The sequence below is a fragment of the Meles meles genome, chromosome 2, assembly GCF_922984935.1.
Source record: "Meles meles chromosome 2, mMelMel3.1 paternal haplotype, whole genome shotgun sequence".
Taxonomy (NCBI): domain Eukaryota; kingdom Metazoa; phylum Chordata; class Mammalia; order Carnivora; family Mustelidae; genus Meles; species Meles meles.
The window spans coordinates 5,853,589-5,867,733 of NC_060067.1; the positions used below are offsets into that span (position 1 = coordinate 5,853,589).

Consider the following 14,145-nt stretch of genomic DNA (forward strand, 5'->3'; position numbering starts at 1 on the left):
GAGCAGAGAGCCCAATGCGGGACTCGATCCCAGAACTCTGGGATCATGACCTGAGCCGAAGGCAGAGGCTTTAACCCACTGAGCCACCCAGGCACCCCCAACTTTAACTTCTTACTGTTGTAACAAATTAAGAGAGATGTATTCCAGGAGAACTATTCCCTAAAATCGCTATTCCCTGTGTTGAAGTCAGCAAGCAGTTTTACACTCCCCCTCGCCATCCTTTAAACAAAGGATCGGCCCCTCTCTCTCCTCCTACTCCTTGCCACTTCTGATCTACATTCACAGTCAGAAAGATAAGGAAGTTTAATCCCAATTCTGCCTTTTGCTAGTATCCATTCTTACAGAAGAGACACCGATTTATTTTCTGTGTGGCCAATTTCAACATCTCTGGGCTGTGGTCCTACCATGCAGAGGACAGCGGAGGAGGGCAAACAGAATCGAGTCCTTACATTGTCACATCGTCTCCTTTTAAGGCATGGGGATAGTCCTTTTTACCCACAACTCATTTTTTCATTGACCTCCAGTCACAAAATTCACAATAAAATACAGAGGCTGACCCTGAAACTGATGGAAAATAAAATATTTTATACAGTGTTTTCTACCCACCCAAGCTACCCGCTGATCATTCTTGCAGAAGAACCAACAGCATGGTTCAGGGGCCGACTCCCCATTTTATGTGTGGCCCCATGCCCACCACCTCGTTTTCTCTGCCTGGCTGGGAGTCGAAGTTCGTTTTCCTTAGCTCTCTACCGCCTCCCCCAGAAAGTGTGGTAAAAACAGAAATCAGAGACCAAGGGGTCCAGTTCGCTACCATTTTATAACTCTGACACAAAGAAGTGGAGTCTGAGGATTTCCATTATTCCTGCTCCTCGGGGCTGATCACCGTTACAGTTAGGAAACGCCACAGACACTGTATCTCCCATTTCCCAAATGTGGGGCACGTGAATTATTTTATTTCCAGCTCTACGACAAAACTTGGTTCACCTTCTTCTCTAGACCCTTCCCTTCTCAACTGAAGAATACAGACAGCAACACGAAGAAGGCCTTAACCATGAAGAGTTAATCCTGCTCTTAAACACAACAGGAAACCTTACCAGATCTCTCTTCCTGTCTCCTTCTAGCCAGCTCTGTCCCAGGCAGATCCTCAAGCAGGAATGCTGACGTGACTGAAGCCTACATAAACACGCCGGGACATTCTTGAAGCCCCGCATTCATGGCCGAAAAGCTTGCCTCATCCCCAAAGCAGTAAAAATAATCACGGGTTTAGAGAAACAACACATTGCTTCCCATACGGTTACGTATCAATGCAAAAATGCATACCTCACTTCCAGGTCTTTTATGGAAGCAGACTGTCCGAAAAAAAATATTTTTTAAACAACAGGCATTTGGCTTAGAGTCAACAGTATCAACGCCTTCTGGGGCACAGAACTCCAAATGCCATTTAAAGAGGTTATGCAACAGCCGTCAAGAAATTTCAGAAGAAGAAAAGTATTTGGTATCTAGGTTAGGTTAATATCACACTTCCTCTCTTCTAAATCTCCTTGGAAACTATTATTTGACCCAAATGAGTCAGTAATTTCTTAAAGAGGCCTCCAGCTGCAAATGTGAGAATCCGTAGTGCAGTTAGCCGCTCGCTGTCCGTGCCGGCCCGTGCAAACCAGCAGGCTGAAGGCCAATCCCCGCTCGGGGAGACGCAGTCGTGCAGCCACCGAGGCCGTGACTCTGAGCGGGGAAGAGCACGCGGAGTCTGAGCAGAAAGATGCTGGAAGACGGATCTCATTCCTGCAGGAAGGTCCGGTCACTGCCTTCCAGTCAGGGAGCGCACAAACACGACATCCTCCAACCCCAGGGAGAAACCCGTGCGGGCCGGAGAGACGGAGACACGCTCGCTCGGGGCACACGGTGACGGCCCAACGACAGGGAACCCCGGCTCTCTCCCCGGCCCCAAAATGCACCTGTGCTCTTGTTGCTGTTGCCAAGGCCTTCCCTTCCTCTGTGTCACTTGGCGTCACAAACAGCCTTCAGGCGCGAACCTCTCCATCACTGTCTGGCACTGAGGCCATAAATTAAGAGCAGCCCTCAGCTGCAGCGTCTGGGCGTCGCTGTCCCCACCCGACACAATGTACAGACAGCGCATTCTGACCAGATGCGGGATGAAATCCTTCTCACTACATCTAACAGTCGCTGCTGTTCTTACGGCACAATGTTTATTGAAGAACATTTAAACTGCTCCATAGATAAAATGGAGCTCAGCTAGAGAATGAATTAAATATTTCTTCCCAATTACTGTGGTGCTCATATATATCGAGATAGTTAAAGTATCTCTAGGCAATACACATTCTAGACGAAAATAGTTCAAGCTCCTCTTTACAAAACATATGCATATAATATACACAGTTCTGAGGAAAATTTTAAAAAGAAAGAAAGAAAGAAAGAAAGAAAGAAAGAAAGAAAGAAAGAAAGAAAGAAAACAAACCCTGGTACTAATAAAATTTCTGAGCCCTAAGCAAACATATCTTACTGATTTGGTGTTTTATTCCCTCAATGTTGTCTCTGCACAAAAATGTCTCTGGAAGCCCCCTTCTAGAATCATCTTTGGACCTGGGACAATTTTAACTTTCTCTAATTCTTTTGAAAATGAATACCATATTTAAAATAGTCATAAGACATCTGGTGTTAAGAATGATGAAGAGGATGGGTGATCACGAGAAGTTTGAACAGTATCTGGGGACCGACGTGGACATATTGGTTGACCACCAGCTTCAAGATTAACAGCTTCCCTCACATAAAGGCATACAGCAGGGGACGCCTGGGTGGCTCAGTGGGTTAAGCCTCTGCCTTCAGCTCAGGTCATGATCCCAGGGTCCTGGGATCGAGTCCCACATCAGGCTCTCTGGTCAGTGGGGAGCCTGCTTCTCCCTCTCTCTCCACCTGCCTCTCTGCCTACTTGTGATCTCTGTCTGTCAAATAAACAAATACAATCTTAAAAAAAAAGTCACACAGCAACTCAGAGAGAAGAGCCAAACTTCCTCGGCTTTATAAACTGAGTATGTGTTTTATAAAACTAAAAACTAACGGTATTATTTTAAAATTATACCTTCAAGTTTATGTGAATGGGTTTGCATGAATGTGAATGGGTTTGCACGTAAGACTCACTTGCAGGCAGCGGCCTCTCTCTACGTACAAACTAGTGGAACACAATTCTTAGAAAATACTTTATTTCTTAATCAGGTTAAATGCGTCCTTTCTTTCACATGTATACTTCGCTGGATCTATTACTTCATTAGCTTAACAAACCCCACTGGAGTGAGAGGGCAAGTTTAACCCAGTCGACCTACATTCCTCACCAGGCTGGACTGAAACCACAGTCGTTCACACTCGACTGGGCAGTTCTGCACCCACAGGCTGCCCGCCCCCCACGGGCCTCGAGGAAGCCCCACACACTTCACAGAAGGACTCACAGTGCCTCACACGGAGCACTCACATCAGCGGCAAGATCCAGCCCCAGCTGGAAATCAAGAGTTTTTTCAACACGTCTGCCATTAAAGCGCTTTCTGCACTCTGAGGTTTTAGGAGCTGGTACCACTTTGACCAAGGACTTCAAAATGCAGGATGACCCCCTTATGACCACACCCTGTCCTAGGCCTTGCCTTTCACGGCGTCCTTCCTCAGGCCTCTGCCTAAGAACAGGACTATACACAGTGTCAAATGTCCAGGGACGCTCCCTTAAAGTGAGACAAACTGCCACATTCCCATCCCTGTCACTGGTAGAATCCAGGCTGCAACCCAGGTCTCCTAATCCTGGGGCGTGGCTTCTCACAGAGGATTTCCATCAACTCTCAGTTTTCATTGAAATCTGTAAGAATTTGGGGATTAAGTCAAATATCCCAATCTGCCTCAGGGACTAGGAGAGCTAGTGGCAGATGCTCATTCCACATTCCTCTCCCCTTTAATGCCTTCTTATTTTGCAGAGTTGCAAGAAACAAAAACCACCACATTTCCCAGATTCTCACGGCTGGTGTTCTAGAAGCGGTTTAGTTTCTACCAAGCAGAGGCAGCCACACGAGACCCGGAAGCAGGGAGTGAGAAACCCACCACAGGGGCCACATGCAGGCCACACCTGTTCTCCTTGCAAGTGACGGTAAAGGCGTTCAGTTATCCGGGACAGAACTAGAGCTTCTAGAACCTTCCCGCAGTGCCACGGGTGCCAAACTGTCTGAGGTGACCCGTGGCAGCGATGTCTGCCAGCTGTCCTGTAGAATCACTGGGTGTCTCTCTAGATTGCTGTTCCTGCTGGGAAAGCCCCCATATCTAGTTCCATGGCCCTCCTGGGAAAACGCCGTAAGCTGACTTAGTCCTTCTAAGAAGTCCCATTTTCCCCTTACACTAGCGGGAAACGACTGTGCTGTCTGGTTCAGACCTCAGGGAAGAACATTCTAAGAAAATTTCTCAGAGAACAAGAATGTCTTTTCTACTGGGTAACAGGAGACCAGCCCCATAACTAGGGAACATTAAGCCTTTGAATGTACCCAGGACAGGCCCTGCCATCTCCTGGTCCATTTATATCCCCACGAAACCCCGAGATGTACCTGTCATCTTTATTTATCTGGTCTCCAAATCCCACGGTGTCCACGATGGTTAACTTCAGCCGTACGTTGCTTTCCTGAAGCTCGTAACTTCTGGCTTTTAACCGGACGCCTGGTTCGTTGTGCGTAGCTGGGTCACTTTCAAATTTGGTGTTGAATAAAGTGTCCATTAACGTGGATTTGCCGATCCCCGTCTCACCTGATGACCACAAGGGAGACAGGAGACAATGTGTCGGTTCCTCGCGGACATCAGTCGAATTCATCAGACATTTCTCACTCGTATTTGTAAAATTTTCATAAAAGTATCACCAGAAATTCCATGATGAAAAGATAGTTCTTTCCATGTGTAAGCTATCAAAGACCTCCCTAGATAGGCCTCAAGGAGTTCCAAGAACCATTTAGCATAAAAGATCTTGTACTTACAGATCGAGATGCTCTTCTTAACCTCTGGATAGAGAAAAAGAATGCGTAAGCTTGCCCGTGCCGCTTGTACGTTATAAAGACATAAACTGTATGTCTTCCTCTCCTAAATACTCGTGTGTAAAATTACCTTACTTGAAAAAATGCTCTATTGTTTGTTTCTATTACCAGGGGAAAAGGCCAATCTCACTTACATTCTGAGATGTCCTCGACCGACTCTCTAACGCTGCTGAAAGGAATTACGTGTTCAAGACGACACTCTTGCCATGACAGCGACCGCAACAGAGCCAGCGGAAGTTACTCTGTGACAGGCCCCAGGGCCCGGCTTCCGATGCATTACCACATTTAAATCCTACCACTGCCCCCATGAGACAGGCGCTCCCGTCCCCTCCATTTCACAGGGCAGTAAGGCCCGGGGAGTTTAAGGGACTTGCCCGGAGCCACACCGTTCTGCGGCAGAGCCACGGTTTCCACCCAAGTTTGTGTGGCTCTAACACCTCCACTCAACAAACACGACGTCCCGACTTCCCTATCCGACAGAAAACCCACGCCTCGTGTTTTCCGGTCACAGGGACGCGTCTGCGTGACGCCTCCGTATCACTCCCGTTTTTCCTTCCCTATCGACTGGAGTCAAGACGGAAAAACATGTATTCGGCAGCGTTTCCAGGTTGCGGGTGGAATCTGCGATGATGGAAGTTAATGAGGTGAAAAAGCCTGCAACAAGGGCCGTGTTAATTCACATCGAGAATTCACCTCGGCGTGCACTGAAGCCCTGACGCGTGTGAACCAGAGCGGCAGGGACCCCAGGCCGCTCCCCTAAGCAAATGTGGACCCCAAATGCGCAGCAAGCACGTCAGCCAGGCCTTCGAGCAGTATCAAGCGAGACTCTTTCCTAATCCTAATTCTTCTGTCGAGTTACAAGCCACTGGCAAGGAGGAAGAACCTACCCTTTGGCGGCGGCGGCCGCAACCGAGTGCGATGGTGAAAGAGGGAGGCAGAAATCAAGAGACAGGACCCGTACGAATGCCTGTATTTTTCAAATCTGGAATATGTCCAATGACACTTTCAGTTCACTTTAAACATGCCAACATGTTGCAACTCTGTCAACAAATCCAAACCCCATGAGGTTCCTCTTCTAAAGGGTTGCTGTGGAGACTTTCAGGATGGTGACAATTCTACGGGAAAAAGAGCTCTGGGATTTGTAGCTTTCAAGCAACTGTCCCACTGTGTGACAAAATCCGCTTCTCACTTACCAATCAGAGCTTCTGTAACACCCATTACTTTCTTTTTTTTTTTTTTAAGATTTATTTATTTATTTGACAGAGATCACAAGTAGGCAGAGAGAGAGGAGCAGGCTCCTCGCGGAGCAGAGAGCCCGATGTGGGGCTCGATCCCAGGACCCTGAGACCATGACCTGAGCCGAAGGCAGAGGCTTAACCCACTGAGCCACCCAGGCGCCCTGTAAGACTCATTCCTTCCCAGCGCCATGGGAAACTGCAGGAGGATGGAGCGTTCTGGATCTGAGCTTCTCTACTTCGAAGCTTTATTGTGTCTCACACTGGCTGGAATGAAAGTGTGTAAGCACATCGGCCTCACTCTCTCACCTTTCCCATTACGCAGGCCCCGATACATCTAAGCTCAAAGAACGTCCTTCAGTAGGCCTCACTCAGCCAGTACTTTTTCCAGTGCCCACAATGTGCCAAGCTCTGTACCACTCTCTGGGACCACGACAACGAATTGGCTTGACACAGTGTTCCCCGCTGTTGCTCGGAACCTGACCTGGAATGCGACGGAACAGCAGACTCTACGTCAGCATTACAGAATGACATTCTAAGTGTCCACCATAACCACATTCCTCGCACGAGCAAGACCATACCCCGGGACCACAGGTAACTGACCGGGACTAGCCCCCGACCGAAGGCACCCGCAGCAGCCTGGTCACTATGCTCCAAGAAAGCGCTCCACACAGGACAGTGGCCTGTCCATCCAATCAGAACTTCTCCCGTGGGGGGTTCGAACGAGAGATACACAATCCGCACAGAAAGCAACGGCATGGAAAAGAAAAGGCACACAGAGGGAAGCGAGTAGGCAGAGGCCCTGAGGCAGGAAGACTGTACGGAAATAGAGGACGCGCTGCTCATAGACCCTCAGCAGGGAATACAGGGGAAGAGAGCGGACAGACACAGTAGAGGTTAGTACCTGAAATTTATTCGTTAATAATATTTAAGGACATCCTCTATGACGAGCATGGGTGCTGGCGACGAAATAGTGAATAAAAACGGACAACTGACGCTGACCGAGCCTCTGTAATATCGCGACTGTCCTTCCAGATCTACAAAGTCTGGACTTGTAACTGCTGAGACTGTTTCCCGTTCTCCTTACCTTCCTGGATATTCTTATAAAAAAGCCCATCGAAGGGCATCTGGGTGGCTCGGATGGTCAAGCATCTGCCTTCAGCTCAGGTCATGATCTCTGGGTCCTGGGATGGACCCCTCCCCCCCCACAGCAGCGCAGCGGGGAGAGTCTGTTTCTTCCTCTCCCTTTGCCAAACCTCCACCCTGTCCCCTGTGCTCTCTCTCAAATGAATAAAATCTTTAAAAAAAAAAAAAAAAGCCCATCAATAAAAGATATCTAAACTCGTCTCTGCTTCCTGACGTGAAAGAGCCAACAGCTGATATCTGTGATTCGTGGCTTAACAAAATAACCTTGAGCTAAACAAAGTTACTGTGTAACAGATACAGAAACAAACAGAGCTCGGGCTCTCCCACACCCAGAAGCTGGAAGGCACTTCAGTGCGGAGGGCGCTGGGGGCATTTTCGGCGTCTGCTACATCTGTAACTTTCTCAAGTGCCGCAAAGTTCTCTTCCAGACCTACCCACTTTCAGAACACAAAGGAACAACGGCAGAACTATCTTAGAAAGGTCTCTGCACCAGGCTAAAGCTTCTCTCAGTACACAGTGACCCTGCGAACAGCAATGAAGACTTCGATTTACATGGTAAGGATTCCAGGTTACCTAGACAGGGCTGAAATGACCAGTCCATTTCCCTAGGCTGAGAATTCGTGAAGCCCGTGTGAATCAGGAATACTGCGCTCTTTTTTTTTTTTTTTTAAGGCAAGGTAATTTTAATTGTCATTTACATTAAGGTGGAAATTATGAACAATTAGCATTCCAGGCACTACTTAGAGCACAGGGCTAATCAACGACTTGGAAAAACCACTGTTCCTCTAAATTTCAGAGTGCTCTGCTTTCCATTTCTATGCTCTGTGCTTTTAAGGGCCGTAATTAGACACAGCTACTCTCGCAGCAGTGTGATTCACCAAAAGCAGTCGAGAAGGAATGACAAATTTTGGAACAAGGGGAATTACAGAGCGAGGGCAGTTTGGAGTCCATCGTTCGTGAGGCCTCTCTCTATCCTCAGAAAGTAGGGCATCTTCTAGAATTCTGAGCCACCCAAAAGCAAAAAGGCTTCATTCTAACTGAGTAACAGAAAGCCTAGTAAGTTTGGATTTAAACCCAACAACCATAACAATATTTTGAGAAAATAAATGACTAACACCAGCTCTGAAGCATTTCAGAACTCCCTAGTGGAGTGTCTGGCACGCCAGAGGCATTCAGTAAGAATTAACTGAAGGGAAAAAATGATCATGGTGATCATTTATACGGAGATTTGCCGTTTGGGTAGATTTTTCGGAGTTTGTTGTTTGTTCGGTTATAAATACATCTGCCTAAACATTCCGTTGTGACAGCAGAGATTTACTCTTGAAGTTCTATCTGTGGCTTCTGCTTCTTTTGCTCCTGCCAAGCCTGGTGAACAGGACACCCACATCACAGTCAAAAGCAGGGCTAACGCTTCTATTCTACTCACAGGCTTATTTAAACCACAAGCTCTAAGCTGGACATTAAAATAAAAAGAAGAAGAAAAAAAAAGAACAAAAAGAAGAGAGAGAGAGAAAGAAGGAGGGAGGAAGGAAGGAATGAAGAAAAAAGAAAAAGAGACCCAGTAGGATTATATTATTAATTAGAAGGTAATTGTAGATTGATCAAAAAGCCAATCCATGATTCAGCATCTTTTACTGATTGCCAGGTCTGGCAACTTGTTAATTATCTAAATAACCGTGCCTGAAGGTCGGCCTGCCTCCTCGAAATATTCCAGAATTTTATCCTTGGATGAAGCGGGATAACCAGAGGCTGTGTTGTTTTAACTCCTCCTCAATCACCTTTGATGACGCGTGCTTTGTCCGGTACCGCCGGGCTGCGCGAGGGACTTGAAAGAACAACTGTGGCACGTGGCATCGTGCGGATTAACTGCGCCGACCTGGGGATTTTAGTCTAGACCTAACCGCAGCGACACGTACCGTATCTCTGCTGAGAATCCATGGGGGAGATTTTTCTAGGCGCAACTGTTTCATCCGGAGCAACTGTTTTGTTTTCACTTTACACACACCATGAATCCGTCATTGCTAAACTTTTAGCTGATGTGTGGCATGCGGTACGTGCTCAGTGAGTGTCTTTCGGGTGAACGGATTCATCCCATGCTCGGACCCCTGGCTGAGAGACAAATCCAACCCTGGCAGAACTGCTCCAGCCCGACCTGACAGCTTTCGTTCCGACTCGGCCTGGCTTCTCTGTTTTCTGGGTTAATTTTATCTTTATTCATTTACTCATTCACTTGCCCCTGTAAATCATTTCCTATCCTTTCCTGGAAACGCAGTATGGGACACAAATGTACACCTGAAGCTCATGTAACATGTGTCAGCTACACCCAAGTAAAAAAATATATATATATTTAATACATTTCTTGAGAAAAAAAGATTTAAGTGTAAAATTCCACAGTTTATGTTCATACTATAGTCTTGGCTATGAAGATCTTAAACGTGCATGTTTTCTGCTCCTTTCTGTCCTTCTCTCAACACAACTATGGTGGGTTTACAAGGAAGATTTCTATCTTCAAGACATGTTATTAATTTACTTTGACCCTGCTGAACCGGTGGCTCTTCAAACGCAGGACGTTCCAGTGTGTTACCGTCCGCGCACACACTCCAAGGACTTACACACTTCTGGATCAGTGTTGAAGCTTCTCACAGAGTTAATGCCATTTTGGAAAATGAGTAAGGTACATAAATTTAAAATTGTGAAGAAAGGTTGAATAGTTCTGATTCCCTAGAGAATGACAAGTACAATACAAGCACAGCTTTAGGAGTGATTTGGTATGTTGTAAGCAAGACAGAGGTGGGGGGTCTGGCATCCAATTTAACACCAAAAGAGTTTTCTCCCCTATTAAGTGAACACTACTCTCCTCTGAATTACATTTCTTTCCAGGATTCAACAGGTATGGGCTCTAATACCAGACATTTAATTTGTGGCCTCTAAAACTAGCTCATGCCAGGATGAGTTACTGCCCTGGTTTGTTTCCCCTCTTCGCAACCTAAAAGCTCTTGCTACAAAATAAAATGAAAATTCAAGGCTTTCTTGTTAAACATGATCAGTTTCCTTACTAGTATCGTAACTCTCTTCCTAAAATTCTCATTTCCCTTCCATATTTATCACATGAAAATAAAGAAATGATGCTTTAAATAGCACACACGTGCACCCTGGGTTAAAAACACATCTGGACAGTAGGCGACAAGGTGCAAAGGACCGTGGATACGCTTAAATGACACCTACTCCTCTAAGGGGCTGTCAAGTATTTGAGCAAATAGAATACTTTTCCATGGACTCTGACCTTAAAAACAGATGGACCGTTGTGGATGGAACGGGAAGGTACTGTGCTGAGCTAAGTCAGTCGGTCAGAGAAAGACAATCATCACGGGGCTTCCTTCCTACGTGGAACATAAGCAACAGCACAGAGCACCAGAGGGGAAGGGAGGCAAACTGAATGGGAAGTCATGAGAGAGGGAGAACCACCGCGAGAGACTGTTTTAACGATGGAAGGGTTGCTGGAAGGGTGGAGGCTGGGGGGCCGGGAGGACGGGGTGACGGGCATGAACGCGGGCGCGCGATGTGAGAGCACTGGGCGTTATACGCAACTGATGAACTGCTGACCACTACGTCTGAACCTAACGATGTACTCTCCGTTGGCTACTTGAATTTAAATAGTATAAATAAATAAATAGATGGCAGTGAGGGTTGTTTTCTGATACAGATATTTTGCTGTAAATTATTTGTGGGAAAGGGATCTGATGTGTTCCGCCCTCTGCGGATAAGCATGCTTGTGTTTACTGCTGAGCCTGGGACGCGGGTCTCCCAAAGGGCTCACGTGGGCTCCAAGCAGGCTCCAAAGAGTCACGGAAGGGAAGCTGGCCAGCCGGCTACACCCGCATGCAGCAACAGCCAGGATGTACTGTAGTGCAAAAAAGAGGGAAAAAGGTGCAGAAGAATCTGGACCGTGTGATCTCATTGGTGTTGGTGTAAAACCAAAACACTGAAGTACTTCGGTAACTGTGCGGGAGCTGTTTATCTGCCCAGTGTGCGTCTCCTCCACGCCCAACCCCCTTTCCCATCACGTCTTCTTCCTCCCAGGGCGCCTGTGGTGTTTTGTATCCCAGCCCGCTTGGGCATATGACTCCGGCCTGGTCCGTCACAGACGTCCTGTGACTGTTCAGCGAGACCCGTCAGGGACGGCTTGGTTGTCCTCGGGGGGCCGCTAGGCCCGCACCTGCGGCCGGGAGCCGCCGCCCGCCCGTGAGGCCACGCAGAAGCAAGCAGGACCAAGAACCAGACACGGCCTCGAGAACGCTCTGCGAATCCCCAGAGCCGGCTGGTCTTAATTACAGATTCGGTGTAGGACGCTTTCAGTGTGTTTGGGAGCTGCGGAGGCCTCTTAACTGAGTTCCAACTGGATTTCTGGAAGTCTCTGTGGAAACTTTACTAACACAAAAACAGTCAGAGAGAAACACAACACTGCCGGCCTCCACGATGGAGGAAGGTGCCCACGAGCCCAGGACGCAGGCAGCCTCTAGAGCTGGCAACAGCAAGGCAACGTACGCTCCCCCACAGGTTGTGGAAAGAAACTCAGCCCTGTGGATGCCGTGATTTTAGCCTGGCAGGACTTCTACAGAACCGTAAGATAATAAGCCAGTGTTGTCTTAAGCCACCAAAAAAAAATCTTTATGTACAGAAACATGTTAAGATTTCTAGAAGGATTCCACAGGGCTACCCTATGGAATGGAAATGGGGGCAGGAGGGGAAAGGGGGTAGGGAAGAGCTCCTAATTAAAAAAAAATATGTATTATTTTAATTAAATTTATAAACTAATTTTAAACCTGTTTAAGAATGAGCCCAGAATAAATATCTAAAAATGACAGGTATTTCGCCTACCCAGGAAAGTCCGAATAGCAGCTGCTTTACAAATCCATCCGGGCAGCGTGGATGTGGCTTGTGATGAATTCCAACTGGCATCATAACTGTGCTGCGTACACAGGGTCAGCCAGTGAGCCCATAACCCACCGCACACCACACATCGGGTCAAACCAGGTCCCTCCAGCAAGCCCAACCCCACTGGAAGGCTTTATCCTACTTGCAGGGGCTGGGGCATAACGCTCACATGCATTCTTGAAGCTGATTTTGGAGACAGGGCTGGGGGAGGCAGGGAAGAGAAGCCAGAGCAGTAATTGGCCTCTAATTCAGAGCACTTTTCAATAGAAAATCAACAAATCGCCAACAAATTGCTACGCTAATGAAGAATTGCCCCGCTCTGCAACGAGCATTTATCCTAGGAGAAAAGACAACTCATTTATGCCACTAGCTGCCATCCAGGAGCTCCCCTGCTGAATTTTAAACAGCCTCATGTCGGGAAAAGGGGAATGCGTGAGAGCTGGCTGCTTTGGTCATGCTTCGCTCGAGTTATTCTCTTACCCGACGCTTAGGACATAATGCCAACTGTGAGCTGGTGTAGTGTGCAAGTCAGGGTGGCTTTCTACCAACGAACCCCCAGTACCGGGGCTACATTTAGTATGTTCAGGTTTTTGGAAAAAGAAAATATCTGTCCTTTCCCTTAATAACTAACAATTTTAAAAATGGTATTTCTTATATTCAACATCTGCCTTTTTAAAATTCAGTTCATTTTACTTGGACAAGAGAAGTTAATTAAGTCTGGTACATTCGACCAAGCTCCAGCGAAGGATGGTCCACTGGCCACATACGTAACTTCCCCTGGTCTGTCTCAGGGTGATGTCTCCGAAGCATACACCCAGAGCACAAGAGGACAACGGCAACAACCATGCCGCCCAAGACACTTCACTGCTGCTCAGCCCGGCCACTCGTCAGGAGCGACAGCGAAGGGAAGGCCGTTACCTGTCCCAGCAGCATTTCTGCTTCAAACCAACAGATTTCTACTTCTGTTTTCCTCTTTTTTCCCCCACCTCCTTTTCTGCCTTCCCTTTAAGAAGGATATGGCTAGAGAGAAGAAAAACACCAAGGCCAGAGGCCTAGACGAACACACATCTACGAGATATGAACAAAACACACTGAGGCGGTAGATAAATCAAGTCTCTTGGACTTTTTTCCATTGATCTATCAGGAATACACTGAAGGTCAGTTTTCGATTCCAATTTAAAGACACACATTTAATCTGTAATTCAGGCAGAAAATTTATTCCAGATATAAAACAGAATTCTACATTCTTTTGCTCTAAAAACCAGAAACATAAACATTAGGTTTATTAGGGAAGTTGGAGTAATTTCAGATTTTATACCTCTAAAAAGACTTCAGTGGAGGTTTCTATCGTACGGTGGTCAGAGAGCCTAGAAATAAATTCTAAAAATGCGTTTGAATGACCCCTCTATGTGCATTCCTAGCAGTCCCTTCTTCCAACTTCCTATAGTCTCGTCAGGCTCCAAGTCCCTCACCCCACCAAAAATTAAAATAAGTGTTATAATAACAACACTGACCACTTGACGGTGTGACACAAATAAAAATACCAATTTGAGTCACGTCACAAAGTTCATGAAACATTTACCACGTGCAAGTCCCAATCTCTGTAACTCTGTGACGTACACAGCGTATGACTGCCCTTACTAATGAGGGCTTACTCATGAGAGAAGAGGAGTCCAAGTATCATTCCCCTACTCCCCCAAAATGTGTTCCTCTGACAGTCACCTGCCAACACCTTAGGATCAGAGTCCCTGCTAAGCAGCCAG

At 46.9% G+C, this 14,145-nt stretch overlaps 1 protein-coding gene across 6 annotated transcripts in view; it reads right to left on the bottom strand.

The window, feature by feature from the left end:
* Positions 1–14,145, bottom strand: part of SEPTIN11 (septin 11) — an 88,511-nt gene that overhangs the window by 30,176 nt on the left and 44,190 nt on the right. For all 6 annotated transcript variants that reach the window (XR_006817402.1, XM_045997522.1, XM_045997518.1 and 3 more), the window contains exon 3: positions 4,590–4,785. Coding sequence is in view for 5 of the 6 variants with exons in the window: in XM_045997522.1 (XP_045853478.1) it covers positions 4,590–4,785 (196 nt within the window). In the remaining variant the exon portion in view is untranslated. The remainder of the gene's footprint in view (positions 1–4,589; positions 4,786–14,145) is intronic.